The 15,500-nt window shown below is 43.0% G+C and overlaps 1 protein-coding gene across 1 annotated transcript in view; it reads left to right on the forward strand.

Moving 5' to 3' along the window:
• The window catches only part of SLC2A13 (solute carrier family 2 member 13), a 310,239-nt gene that overhangs the window by 96,774 nt on the left and 197,965 nt on the right, over window positions 1–15,500 (forward strand). Inside the window, exon 3 of the mRNA XM_077471319.1 lies at window positions 2,943–3,148. Within this exon, the coding sequence (XP_077327445.1) occupies window positions 2,943–3,148 (206 nt within the window). The remainder of the gene's footprint in view (window positions 1–2,942; window positions 3,149–15,500) is intronic.

A 15,500-nucleotide genomic window follows, 5' to 3' on the forward strand; every position in this document is an offset into this window, starting at 1 on the left:
CTCTGAAATAGGGAATACAGCCACACTTTATTTTATTTTTTTATAAAGAACATACATTGGGGGACATAATATAATACTGTGGATTATAGCAAGAAAACACAGTAATTTTAGCAGCACAAGGGGAGGGGTGGGCACTGACACTGCTGACAGGGAGGGAGGAGGAGAGAGAACACAGGAGAGACAGCGTATGACGGAGGCACGTAAACTGACCACAGTGTCAGGACTCAGCAGTCATGATAAACGTGGTCAGCTTACGAAAGGGAAGGCAGCACCAGGCAGGATCAGCCAGGTGTTTTAGGTAATAGAGCCAAATTACACAGCACAAGCACTGTACTCTATAATATGCTTTAAAACAGGGGTAGGCAACCTTGAAGAGGTGGAGATCTATGTGAACAACATGGGAGAAGTCAAAGATCACCGGGCACAGTGTTGCCTCCTCACACCTGATTTAAATCTCTAATTGCAGTGCTACCATGTCGCAAACACGTGAATTGCATAGCAATCATTGGTTTTAATCTGGTGGTGAGAAGGAAACATATCGCTTCTTCACCACCTATCAACACACGCACTGATTGATTTTCAAAGGAGCAGCACTCGTGAATGAGCCCTTAGCTGCATTCAGCAACGGCACCCTTAGGACTCGTTCACGCGTAAAGTTGGGGGTGGTAAAACAGCAGGATATAATAGAATTATATGGCTTAAAGGCAGCAAACCCGCAGGAAAGCTGCAGGTACATTGCATCGCACCCACAGTGTACTTAAGTGTGAAAGCAGCCCTATTTGATTATGCGCAGTGTATTGCTTCACACTGATCTGAAGATATTCTCTTTCCTGCTGCTGGCACCACTCTGGGGACTGCTAGTTAGGATGAGAGATGGCATGCAGTTGGTATCACTCCTCATGGGACAGGAGCCAGCACTACAGAGGAGGCATTGGCTTATGCAGCTCTTGCTCCCTACTACAGATCTAAATTTACAAGTAGCCCCTCTGCAACGCACTGTTTGATGGTCTGGAATGGCAGGTCATCAGCCCTAGACCACAATCTACCAGTCACCTGTCCCTGATCTACTGGTAGATTGTGATCTACAGGTTGCTGACCCCCCCACTTTAAAGGAACAGGATCCATTTATTTTCCTTTCCTAGGGTTACAACCGCTTTAATGGTAGTTTAAGTATACCGTATCATAGTGGAACCTTTCAATTATTGTTTTCTATTGAATTGCTTGGTTAGGATTTAACATAACATAAGACATACAGGATCTCACAAAAGTGAGTACATTTTTGTAAATATTTTATTATATCTTTTCATGTGACAACGCTGAAAAAATGACACTTTGCTACAATGTAAAGTAGTGAGGGTACAGCTTGTATAGCAGTGTAAATTTGCTGTCCCCTCAAAATAACTCAGCACACAGCCATTAATGTCTAAACCACTGGCAACAAAAGTGAGTACACTCCTAAGTAAAAATGTCCAAATTGGACCCAATTAGCCATTTTCCCTCCCCGGTGTCATGTGACTAGTTCTCAGTGTTACAAGGTCTCAGGTGTGAATGGAGAGCAGGTGTGTTACATTTGGTGTTATCGCTCTCTCTTTCTGTTACTGGTCACTGAAAGTTCAACATGGCGCCTAAGGGCAAAGAACTCTGAGGATCTGAAAAAAGAATTGTTGCTCAACATAAAGATGGCCTAGGCTATAAGAAGATTGCCAAGACCCTGAAACTGAGCTGCAGCATGGTTGGCCAAGACCATACAGTGGTTTGACAGGGCAGATTCCACTCAGAACAGGCCTCACCATGTTTGACCAAAGAAGTTGAGTGCACATGCTCAGCGTCATATCCAGAGGTTGTCTTTGGGAAATAGACATATGAGTGCTGCCAGCATTGCTGTAGAGCTTGAAGAGGTGGATGGTCAGCCTGTCAGTGTTCAGACCACACTCTGCATGCTGCATCAAATTGGTCTGCATGGCTGTTGTCCCAATAAAGCACAAGAGCCCGCAAACAGTCTGCTGGTCTTCAGCAAACTAAGGACAAGGATTACTGGAACCATGTCCTGTGGTCTGATTAAACCAAGATAAACTTATTTGGTTCAGATGGTGTTAAGCTTGTGTGGCTGTAACCAGGTGAGGAGTACAAAGACAAGTGTCTTGCCTACAGTCAAACATGGTGGTCTGGGGCTGCATGAGTGCTGCCGGCACTGGGGAGCTGTAGGTCATTGAGGGAAATATGAATGCCAACATGTCCTGTGACATACTGAAGCCGAGCATGATCCCCTCCCTTCGGAGACTGGGCTGCAGGACAGTATTCCAACATAAGGACCCTAAACACACCTCCAAGATGACCACTGCCTTGCTAAAGAAGCTGAGGGTCAAATGTGATGGACTGGCCCACCATGTTTCCAGACCTAAACCCTATTGAGCATCTGTGGGGCATCCTCAAATGAAAGGGGGAGGAGTGCAAGGTCCACCAGCTCGGTGATGTCAGAGGCATTAGAAGAGGACTCCAGTGGCAACCTGGGAAGCTCTGCTGAACTCCATGCAAGAGGGTTAAGGCAGTGCTGGAAAATAATGGTGGCCACACAAAATTTTGACACTTTGGGCCCAATTTGGACATTTTCACTTAGGGGTGTACTCACTTTTGTTGTCAGCAGTTTAGACAATGGCTGTGTGTTATTTTGAGGGGACATCAAATTTGCACCATTATACAAGCTGTACACTCACTACTTTACATTGTAGCAGTGTAATTTCTTCAATGTTGTCACATGAAAAAATAAAATAAAATAATTTAAAAAAAGTCAGGCATGTACTCACTTTTTCGAGACACTGTATATCTTGTGGTTTTTGATCTGTAAATACTTTTCTATTTTCTCTAGTCTTTCATTTGAATATTTTTGAAATGTGGTGCTATTCTATTTATGCAGCATTTTCATTTTCTTTTTCTTTTTCCAGGTACATGCTTGGCCTATCTGCAGTTCCAGCTGTTTTTCAGTTTCTTGGCTTTTTGTTCCTACCAGAAAGTCCACGTTGGCTTATACAAAAAGGTCAGACACAGAAAGCCCGAAGAGTTTTATCTCAAATTCGGGGAAATCAAACAATTGATGAAGAGTATGACAGCATTAAGAATAGTATTGATGAGGAGGAAAAAGGAGGAGCAGGTCAGTCAATCTATTGAAATGTGTGTTTGGATCTTCAGCCATGTACTGTATATGTTACACTTTATATGTAAAAGTAAGGACAACTGTTAATGTACACTGTGGCTATGGAACTTCTTTTTCTTGTTATATTGCATTGTAAAAGCAATATAAAAAATCTTTTTTTGACAATCGAATATAAGCTTTTTTACTAACGTTAGCCCAATTTGTTTTCTATAATGTGAAAGATGTTATGCCGAGTAAATAGATACCTGACATATCACGCTTTAAAACTGCGCACACTTGTGGATTGGTGCAAAACTTCCAGTACTCAAAAATCGTCATAGGCAGCGCTTTAAATTTCTTTTACAGCTTACATGTTTAGAGTTGCAGAGGAGATCTAATGCTAGAGTTAGTGCTCTTGCTCGAACGTTTGTGGCGATACTTCACATGTGTGGGTTGAACGCCGTTTACATATGCTAAAACAAAACAAGTCCTTATGCTAGTTAAATTAGTAAACTATGAGAACTAATGAAGGTGCTATATATAATCAGAGAATGGTTCAGGTTCTATTATTTTATTAAATAGATTATATATGGCACTTTCATTAGTTCTCAAAGTTTACTAATTTAACCAACATAAGGACTTGTTTTAATAAAATTAGGACTGTTGGTAGATAGCGCACAGTCTAATTTTTATTTTTTGCATTCTGTAACAGCCCTGTACTTGATCAGTGAAATCTCAGCATTTACAGGGCTGTTACAGAATGCAGAAATAAAAAATAAAAATCTGCTGTCCAGTAAATTCCTTTCATCAAACGCTTATTTGTCTGGGGGAATCTGATTGACTGCCTGCATCCTAACGCGCAGGTTTTTAAGCGTAAACCACTACCTCACCAGCCACTGACCTCACCGCACTGATCTGTTCCCTACATGGTTTGCAGCATTTCCTCTGCTGTTTATATTCAATTTCTAAGAACTGCATATCCCATGGTATCTTGCTGCCTGCAAGCAGTAATTGCTGTACTAACACAGCCTTCTGAAATTCCTTCTTTCTTTACTTCAAAGGGCAGACATTGTAAATTCTGTGAAACCGTGCTGCACAGGGCATAGTGAATACATGTCACAGAATTTAAGGAAGTACAGTGAGGAAAATAATTTGATCCCCTGCAGATTTTGTAAGTTTTCTCAGTTACAAAGAAATTAAGAGTCTATACTTTTTATCATGTGTGTATTTTAAAAGATAGAGACAGAACATCAATCAAAAAATCCAGAAAAAATATGATACAAATGTTGTAAATTGAATTGCAGTTCAGTGAGTGAAATAAGTATTTGATCCCCTACCAACCAACAACAATAATTCTGGCTCCCACAGACTGGCTACAGTATGTGCTCACGTGGTACACAGATTAGTCCTGTCAATTAAAGAAGGTATTCCTAACAACAACTTGTTATGTGCATAAGTCACCTGTCCACAGAATCTTTCTTCCATTCAAACCTCACTATCATAGGCAAGACCAAAGTGCTGTCAAAGGATGTCAGGGACAAGATTGTGGACCTGCACAAGGCTGGAATGGGCTACAAGACCATTAGCAAGAAATCTTGTGAGAAGGAGACAACTGTTGGAGTGATTATTCACAAATAGAAATATGAAATAACCATCAATCCCCCTTGGTCTGGAGCTCCATGAAAGATTTTGCCTCATTGGGTAAGGATGATCATGATAAATGTAAGGGATCAGCCCAGAACTACATGGAAAGAGCTTGTAAATGATCTCAAGGCAGCTGGGACCACAGTCGCCAAACAAATCATTGGTAAAACAATACGCCACCATGCATTAAAATACTGCAGCACCTGCAAGGTCCACCCCCTCAAGAAGGCACATGTACAGGCCCGCCTGTTTGCCAATGAAGATCTAAAGGATTCGGAGAAGGATTGGGAGAAAGTGCTGTGGTCAGATGACACCAAAATTGAGTTCTTTGGCATTACCTGGACTCACCATGTTTGGAGGAAGAAAAATGCTGACTATGACCCTAAGAACACCATCCTTACATTCAAGCACGGAGGTGGAAACATTATGCTTTTGGGTGGTTTCTCTGCTAAAGGTACAGACTGACTTTTCTGCATTGAGGGGCCAATGGATAGGGCCATGTATTGTAAAATCTTGGATGAGAGCCTTCTTCCCTCAGCCAGAAAGCTGCAGATGGGTCGTCTGTGGATCAAAGGGGGTCAAATTAATTATTTTCCCCACTGTAAATGTGTGGGGCTCTTCACAAAGTAGGTTTACAAACTTCATTAAAGTGTATGTAAACCCAACATTTCATAATCCTGATATGTGCCTTCTGAACCTTGTACTTGTATGAAAAAGTATCCTATTGTCTTTGCATTGCTTCCTTTATGTGAAATCTCTGGTGTTCCTGTCGGTCCCTCTGCTTTCCTATCAAAAACTGACCACACTAAGCAGGAGAGCACATCGTGGCCAGTTCCCTAGCAATGCTGGAGATGAAATGTGTTCTCCAATGGTCAGGCGTGTCCTGACACGCCTCCACTGCACAGCCATACACTGGGAATCTCTGTGTACTGCTGCTTCTCCTCCTAGCTCTTATGCAGCTGAGAACAGATGAAACAGAGAATACAGTATGTGATCATTTATAAAAAAAGGAAAAAAAGGTACTTGATTTATTTTTAATTTTTTTTAGATCTGTACACAAATGTTTTGCCTTTTTTATTTCACTTTTAAACTGGATGGGCTAATTTACAAGGTGAAGGTTTACAATTGTTTTACGAATTAATAGGAGTGGGCTAGAAATAATTAAAATAAATGCAATGGGCTAAATGAATATATGATTTTAAATTTTTACCATACCTACTTTTAACCAGTTCCTCTGGAGCAATGCTTTCATTTTCACACACATGTTAAAGATCAGAATTTTTGGCTAAAAAGTTACTTAAAAGCTAGAACATTTTAAATATTTTCTGAACGCAAAGGCCCTGTAGTATAAAAACATGTATGTGTATGTGTGCGTAAGCTGTGCTTGCCCTAAAAAACGACTCTTATTTTTTTGTTATAGAATAAAAAGTTAGTTTATATTTGCTCAATGGTTTACCAAATTTATAAGTTAAAAAAAAAAAAAAAAAACTAATTGTATTTCACACAAACACAATTTAACCACTTTCAGACCGGACCATTTTGCTGGTCAAAGACCAGACCACTTTTTGCAATTCGGCACTGCGTCGCTTTAACTGACAATTGCGCGGTCGTGCGACGTGGCTTCCAAACAAAATTGACGTCCTTTTTTTCCCACAAATAGAGCTTTCTTTTGGTGGTATTTGATCAGCCCTGCGGCTTTTATTTTTTGCGCTATAAACAAAAATAGAGCGACAATTTTGAAAAAAACGCATTATTTTTTACTTTTTGTTATAATAAATATCCCCGAAAAATATATAAAAAACATTTTTTCCCTCAGTTTAGGCCGATACGTATTCTTCTACATATTTTTGGTAAAAAAAAAATCGCAATAAGCGATTATTGATTGGTTTGCGCAAAGGTTATAGCGTTTACAAAATAGGGATAGTTTTATAGCATTTTTATTAATAATTTTTTATTATTTTTTTTTTTTACTAGTAATGGCGGCGATCAGCGATTTTTATTGTGACTGCGACATTGTGGGGGACCCATCGGACATTTTTGACACATTTTTGGGACCATTGTCATTTATACAGTAATCACTGCTATATAAATGCAGTGATTCCTGTGTAAATGACACTGGCAGTGAAGGGGTTAACCAGTGGGTGGCAGTGTAGGGGTTCCTAGGGATGTGTTACTAACTGTGGGGGGGGTTGGGTTTTTTATTTAGTGAACACTGATCTCTGCTCCAATCACATGGAGCAGAGATCAGCGTCACTAGTTGCTAGGCAGAATGGAAAAATGTTGTTTACAACGGCACTTCTCCATTCGGTTGCTCCGTGAGATGATCGCGGGGATGCCTGCGGCGATCGAGTCCGCGGGTCCCGCGACCGGACTCACGGGGGTCCTGACCAGCGCGGGAGCGCGCCGCCGGCTGCGCGCTCCCGATGGCAGGGCGGCAAATTTAAAGGGACGTACATGTACGGCCATTTGCCTGCCTGTGCCATTCTGTCGACGTACATCGTCATGCGCTGGTCGGCAAGTGGTTAAAGAGGAAGTAAACCCCTGATGGAGTTTACTTTCTCTGTCGTTCCCTGCAAAGTGAAAGCATAATGGGCTAGTATACATCGCATACTAGCCCATTATGTGGCACTTACCTGCAATTAAAGCCTGCATTGTCCCTGCTGGTGGAAGCATCCATCTTCTGCCCTCTTCCTTCCAGGGCTGCGGACTCCGGCTCTGTGACTGGCTGGAGCCGCGTGACGTCACTCCTGTGCATGCGAGTGGGAGTCGTCAGTCACGACACATACGAGTGAAGAAACGGCACGGAGGTCCGTTTTCTTCTCAGCGCATGCGCCAATTACATCATCTCCGCACTACAAGGTAAATATCTCCTAAACGGCATATGTTTATGAGATATTTCCACTACCTATAGGTCAGCCTTGGTCTAGGCTTACCTATAAGTAAAAGCGACACAGGAGGGGTTACAACCACTTTAATCTCGAAATTTAATTTGTAGAAAGCCGAAACAAGTTCAGAGCTGTTCTGAGCTTGTTTTAAACTTTTCAGACTGAGCTGATGTTGTTATAAAAAAAAGTTTGTGAATGGGAAAATTTAAAGTGGTAAACAATCACATATACCCAGTGAAGTCAACATCTTCAGATGATACGCAGAGATTAAACAAATCCTCCTACATAGGTTTAATTTGTATATCTGCTGTCTTCCGTTTTCTATACTGTTTAGAAAGTGAACATTGTGTTAGGATTTTTTTCTTTCTGTTCCAGCACTGGGAGCAAAGTCTTGGCATACACTGTGTGTGAGCTGATTGGGGAAAAGGCACACACCCACCCTCCACATAGGCAGGGTAAGGAAGAAACATGCAGAGCTGTGCTGTGAATAGACCAGCTCTCTGCTAATATATCTCTATACACCCACCCTGACAGAAATTTCCAGCTGCTCTTATCTCCAGTGTCGGATAACTTGCCGGAAGTTATCATGCTGATAACAGAGGAATGGAGCAGCAGAAAGACATGGGAAAGCCCAGGTCAGATTTCTTGAATGGGGTTTACATCCACTTTAGGCAGGGGCGTACCTAGAGCATTTGGCACCCAGGGCCCATCCTATATCTGGCACCCCCCCAACTGTAAAAACACCCACAAAAAAACACCCTCCTCTGCCAAGATCAGCGTTTTTTAATTCTGCTTACTTTTTTAAATGGCGCTGTTGGCTACAGAGTAAACCGGAAGTGACACTGTGCTGTCGCTTCCAGTTTTCTACATCGGAGACCTGATCAAAGGCAAAATGTTCGGATTTCTGGCCAGCTGGCTGGTGGCTCAGGTCTGCGGGTGGGATGGGAGACCTGGGCGGAGCTGTGGGGGATGGGGACGTCCCCTCCCGCTCCTTGTAATAACAGCGGATGCTGTTCATCCATGGTAGCCAGTGACAATAGACGGGAAAGGACAGAGGTGTCAGTCACTCAGGTGTGAGCAGATGCCACATTTTTGGACAGATTGTGCCGCGGTCAGGAAAGTGGAGAGCTGGACTGGAGCTGCTATGAGGGAGACATCAGAGTGAGAAGGGGAGAGAGCTGACAATACAAAGTATGGCCCATACTTTGCATTATCTACTGTCCTCAGGGACAGATCTGATCCAGAGATCCCACTGTATGGCGATCTCTGGATCGGATCTGTCCCTGGGGACAACATTGGCATTGATGATTTCATTCAGATTTGGGAACGGACCTACTGACAAGGCGTGTTGCTTGCTGGACGTGGATGGGATCTGATGGCCGCAGGGAAGATGGCAAGATGCTGCAGTGACCTGCTGCTTGCTGGACGGATCTGATGGCTGCAAGATGTGGGTGTAAGTCCCCCCTTTATCAGATACTCTATACCTGGTTTGTGAACACAGCAACACCACCCCCCCCCCCCCTTACCAGGTAAGCTCACAGCTCAGCTACTATAGGTGGGTGGTAGTCACAAAGCAATATACAGCACACACATGCATTCTGCAACCTGTATACAGCACACGCCTGGAATCTGCAACCTGTACATAGCACACACATGCATTCTGCAACCTGTATACAGCACACGCCTGGATTCTGCAACCTGTACATAGCACACACATGCATTCTGCAACCTGTATACAGCACACGCCTGGATTCTGCAACCTGGACATAGCACACACATGCATTCTGCAACCTGTATACAGCACACGCCTGGATTCTGCAACCTGTATACAGCACACGCCTGCATTCTGCAACCTGTACATAGCACACGCCCCCATTCTTCAACCTGTACATAGCACACACCTGGATTCTGCAACCTGTACATAGCACACGCCTGCATTCTGCAACCTGTACATAGCACACGCCTGGATTCTGCAACCTGTATACAGCACACGCCTGGATTCTGCAACCTGTATACAGCACACGCCTGCATTCTGCAACCTGTACACAGCACACGCCTGCATTCTGCTACCTGTATATAGCACAAATCTGGAGTCTACAACCTGTACATAGCACACGCCTGTATTCTGCAACCCCCCCCCTTCCCCTTCTATGACAGAGCAGCACAGTAAGGATGGCAGGACAGACACACTCCTCCAAGGTCTTCTCTTCTCACAGCTCACACACCCCCTATCACCAGCTCACCTCGGCTCTCAGCTTCAGCTAGGGAGGTTTAGACTCTGGAAGATGGTGTGGACACAGAGTTTAACAGCAACCACCCCTGCGCTGAATGATGACACACTCAGCTCGGCTGCTCAGCAGTGGTGGGTGGAGCTAGCAGGTGAAAACAGAAACTAGACCATACTATTTCGGCCACAGTGCTGGGGGTGTTCAAGCTCACAAAAAACTCACAAAAAAGAGCAGCCAGAGCCAGGGATTCCCTTCAGGATACTGTCAGACAGTATCTGAGTGCAGAGTGAACCCCATAGCAATGCCACCCAGTCACTTACACCCCCTTCAATGTGTGGCACCTGGGGCGGAACGCCCCCCCGCCCCCTGCTTGGTACGCCCCTGACTTTAGGTAATATGCCTGTAGGGGTCATTCACACCAGGTGTGCTGGGGTGCATCTGTGAGCACATGCCCCACACATGGCCTTAGTTAACCACTTGGCCTCCAGAAGATTTACCCTCCTTCATGATCAGGCCATTATTTTGTGATACGGCACTGCGTTACTTTAACTGAACATTGCACGGTCGTGCAACACTATACCTAAATAAAATGTATTTACAGATAGAACTTTCCTTGGTATTTGATCACCTCTATTTTATTTTTTTTCCTCATTAAACTATGTCTGTGAACCTGCTACATCCAAATTAACGTGAATGGAACTGCTTGTACAGGGATGCACAGAACACTGCATGTGAAGGTGTAGGTGAGCAACCCTGCACGCCTGTTAAATTGGGTCCTGCTGCTATGTAAGTACAGCTGTGTCCCCATTAAATAACATAGGCTGTTGGCACAAAGCTCCAGCTGCACAGGAAAACCATGTATCATGCTGTACAGGCCACAGTATATGTGCCAATGAACCCCAAGACCTCATGTTTGCATATTGCTTTAGTCAGCAGTTATGAATCAATGACAGGCTGACAGATACTGGGGCTGCACCAGGGGCGGACTGAAAACTCATGCAATAGGAGATTATGAAGCCCCAGGCAATCAGAGATTATGGGGCCACACAGTATACACACACACACACACACACACACACACACACACACACACACACACACACACACACACACACACACACACACACACACTATACAATCACACACACACACACACAGTATACAATCACACAGTACACACAGACATGTTTCTATTGGCTGAGAAGGTACTGGAGAGGTGGGGCAACTATAATCTCGAGATTTTTAGACCAAAAGGATGTCGGTAAGGGACATTTCAAAGACAGATGTAAAAAAAAAACATTTTTTACATACTCTCCCTGGTTTTACTGAGGCTGGCAACCCTGATGGGGGCCCCCTAGTGGCATGGGGCCCTCGGGCAGTGCCCGAGAAGCCCAATGGTCAGTCCGCCCCTGGGCTGCACACATGTAATCTTACACCCTGGATGCAAACTGAACTTATACATTTCTACAGTAGGATGTGCAGTGACATGTGTACAGCCACGGTATCTGTCAGCCAGTAATTGATTTGTACAGGGTGCATCCCACAGCTGTGCGTAAACACATTATACTCCTGGGCACAGAAATTAGCTGCTTCTTGATGCTATGTGGGCCTTTGTGACTGTGTAAATGAGGCCTAAAACACAGCACAAATGTACATTGCTGAGCATTGTGACACACTGCGTTGCAATAAAATGTATGCCTGCATCATGTTATCACAACCTACACCAATGGAACTGCAAATGGGCAGTAGCAAAATACATAGGTAAAATCCAACCTCTAGTAACAGTTCTGCATACCTTTGATTTTTCACAGCTTCTCATAAAGGCACAATTTAAAATTTGAAAAACATTTGATTTATATTAACTCAATACAGTTTTCGCTTGATTTATTAGGAATTTAGAAGGAAATGTGCATGTTTTACTGTGTTTTTGTCCGCTAATAATGATTTTAATGTATTTTTAGCAGAAATATCGTTTTGATAAATGTTTGTGCAACTATAGCGGGACCTAAAAAATCAGTAGCAGCTTGTTGTAATGACGCGCACACACGACCGGATTTCCCATTGTAATAAACTCTGAAGATTTTTCCAACAGAGTTCCGACGGAGTTCAGCTGAAACGGTCTTGCATATACACAATCACACCAAAGTCCGATCGTCAAGAACGCGGTGACGTACAACACATACCATGGGACTAGAAAAATGCATGCATCGTATTTGGTCTGAACAGCATATAGGCGAGCGGTTTTCCCAATAGCAATATATGATGAAAAGCTTCCGTCTGACTTTTTCTGTCAGACATTCCACTCGTGTATGCTGCATTTTTCTGCAGATCATGTGCTTTCAGAAAATATATGGTTTGGGGGATGTTTTTTACAAACTCTGAAAGCTGTAACTGAAAAAAAGATAACCTCCAGATTGTGAGTAATTTGCCTTAGGTACAGTTTTTGCATACTGTAGATTTTCACCCTTTAACAAAAAGACACAACTTAAAATTGTTTTACTAAATTTGTGTCTAGGGCTGCAACTAACAATTATTTTCATAATCGATTAGTTGGCTGATTTAGTGTTTTGATTCATCGGATAATAACCTTAAAAAAAAGTGTGGTTTATAATATAGTTAATAAGTAAAGTTAAAAAAGGCAATTTATTCTTAAATATCTCTATGCAGTGGTAAATATAAATAACCAACTATCTGGTTAGGCAGCAAAATCTCTAATCCACTCTGAGAATAACAGACAGAAGAGATATACTGTATATACTATTAGAGCTTGAATCTGGTAAATATCATCAGACTCAGTTAAAAAAAATGTATCCAAAGAAAAAAAATAAATGAAACTTTTGTGGCTTTTTAGAGAGAACCGTAATATATTATGTATGAGAGACTCCTTTGTCATAGGTAGGTGGCTGTCATTTATGCTGGCCGTACAAAAACAGTGTCTTCCTTCAAAAAATATATTCATTTTAAGAACATTTGTTCGATTTTCTAATTGTTAGTGGGGTCAAATCTATGTTAGTTTTCGACCAGAGTGGTGGGAAAATTCAAAGAAGCAGAATAGAAAACTTTTTGGTCAAAGTTATTTTCAGACAGTGTACAGTATAGTATACGGATGTTTTTGGACATTTTAACAGCAGCTGTTTATGGCTTCAGATGTTTTTTTTTTACTGCAGTCAATAAACTCATTTTATCCTATGTGTCCACACACACATAGACTGTTAGTTTTTGGCTTGGACGTTTTTTGGCTTTAAAAAAACAAAACTGCGAGGTATTTTTTAGCAGTTTTCAGCTGTAAAAACTCTGTCAAGCACTGATAAACGCTCAAAAATGTGGCTCGCCGACGTTTTTGGACATTTTTGATCTATTGAAAATAAAAAAAAGATATAAAAAAAAGTTCAAAAACGCTAAGACAGAAAAACGCTATTGCAAAAGCTTTGAAAACTCACTGCAAAGCTACTGCCATTTTTAGAACGTTATTTTAACGTCCAGTGTGCAGAAGGCCTGAAAGCTAAGGCCTTGTTTAGACTTGCTGTTGGGTCCAACTGCCCCCCCTTAAGTTGCAATAGATAGGGTTGTTTACATGCCGCGGTGCTTCATGCCCGCTGCATAGTTTAAACGACTTGTAGCGATCGATGGGCAGCAAGCCCTTTAACTGAAAGTACCATAAATATGTTTGTTGTTATATTGTGGCTAAAGCAATTTTTCCATTTAAAGTAGAACCTCACTCTCACTATTAATGCTGCTATATCATATTTACCTGTGTTAAACTTTTTTTTTTTTTTTTTTTACATTTCTAAAGTTAATTGCCGGTTTATTGCCTAGCCAAATGATGTCATAAATCCCAAGAGTCTTCAGGAGGGGTTTTCTCAGCCAAGCACACTCTCCCGAATGCATGCTTGAGCAAAGGGCAAATGGATTCCCTAAAGTAAATGCTACATGAATCATTTGCTCTTATTCAAGATGGCCACTAAGGCTGCGTACACACGGGCGGACTGTTCGCCCAACTTTGTCCGCTGAACAGTGTTTGGGCGGACAGTCCGCTCGTGTGTGGGCTTTCAGCGGACAGTTTCAGCGGACAGTTGGACGGACAAGGTTTTTCGGAATTTCCGAAAAACTGTCCGCTGAAACCTTGTTTCAGCGAACAGTCCGCTCACGTGTAGGCTTGTTCGTCAAACAAAGTTCCGCGCATGCTCAGAAAGGATTTTCACGCCGAAAGCTATAATGCAGTGTATAGGACGTCGTATTTTTCGTCCCGTCGTACGTGCCGTTCACGTCATCGCGCACGGTTTCAGCAAACTGCTCGTTCGTCGTGTGTGGCCATGTCCGTCCATGCTAATTTTGAGCAGACTGTTTGCCGAAACTGTTGGGCCGCGTACACACGCGCGGACTGTTCGCCCAACCTTGTCCGCTGAACAGTGTTTGGGCGGACAGTCCGCTCGTGTGTGGGGCTTCAGCGGACAGTTTCAGCGGACAGTTGGCCGAACAAGGTCTTACGGAAATTCCGAAAAACTGTCCGCTGAAACAAGGTTTCAGCGGACTGTTCGCTCGTGTGTAGGCTTGTTCGGCCAACTAAGTCTCGCGCATGCTCAGAAAGGATTTCCACGTCGGAAGGTTGCATTGCAGTGTATAGGACGTCGTATTTTTCGTCCCGTCGTACGTGCCGTTCACGTCATCGCGCACGGTTTCAGCAAACTGTTCGTCCGTCGTGTGTGGCCATGTCCGTCCATGCTAAGTTTGAGCGGACTGTTCGCTCAAACTGTTGGACGGACAAAGTTGGGCCAACAGTCCGCGCGTGTGTACGCGGCCTTGGACGGACAAAGTTGGGCGAACAGTCCGCGCGTGTGTACGCGGCCTGACAGAAATGATAAGGGTTGTTTTTCAACATAATTTATGAAAGAATTAAAGCATTGAAACATGGATGGATGGGGGAGTTTGCTACAAATTAAATAGTGTTTGTGGTGCCCAGATCCACTTTAACTTTATTTGCAGTTCTTCTTATTGAAGCTTAGATCCTTAAGTGATCACACATCCTACCTCATTTTATTTAGGACTAGTTATCAAAAGTTAAAAACCCAGGAACACAGATATTAAAGAAACAGTCGACCTATAGAAATGGCTGCGTCAAAGATTTTTGTTGCTAATTAGGAACATACCTCTCAGTTAGATGGAAAACAGCTAGAAAAGGTCAATCTGCCAATTAGAGTCAATGGATGGAAGAAAGTTTTGGTATAATGCCAATAACATTGTTATAGTGTTACTTCTTCCAGAAAGGTGCTATGCTATTTATCATAGTACACGAGATACAAGTAGCTCAACATTTGAGAAAAGTACAAAAAGGTATCCTGACAGTCAAGGAGTAATATTATGAGCTCATAGTGCGAGTTTAGGACCATGTCTGAATACTGTTAACCGGTTCCCGACTGGCCACCGCAGTTATACTGAGGCAGGTTGGCTCCCCCAGGCGAACTGCCGTAACTGTTCATCAGCCCTTTAAGACGATGTACGAGGCATTCCCACAGCGTGTGCCCAGAGGCAATGCAAGTGCCTGGCGAGCCTGATGACCACCAGACACCCGCGACCGCTCGTGACAGAGCAAGGACCGGTATCTTTTTGTGTAAA

The sequence above is a fragment of the Lithobates pipiens genome, unplaced genomic scaffold, assembly GCF_037356315.1.
Source record: "Lithobates pipiens isolate NorthernLeopardFrog02 unplaced genomic scaffold, aLitPip1_a1.2 Scaffold_8, whole genome shotgun sequence".
Classification (NCBI taxonomy): Eukaryota; Metazoa; Chordata; class Amphibia; order Anura; family Ranidae; genus Lithobates; species Lithobates pipiens.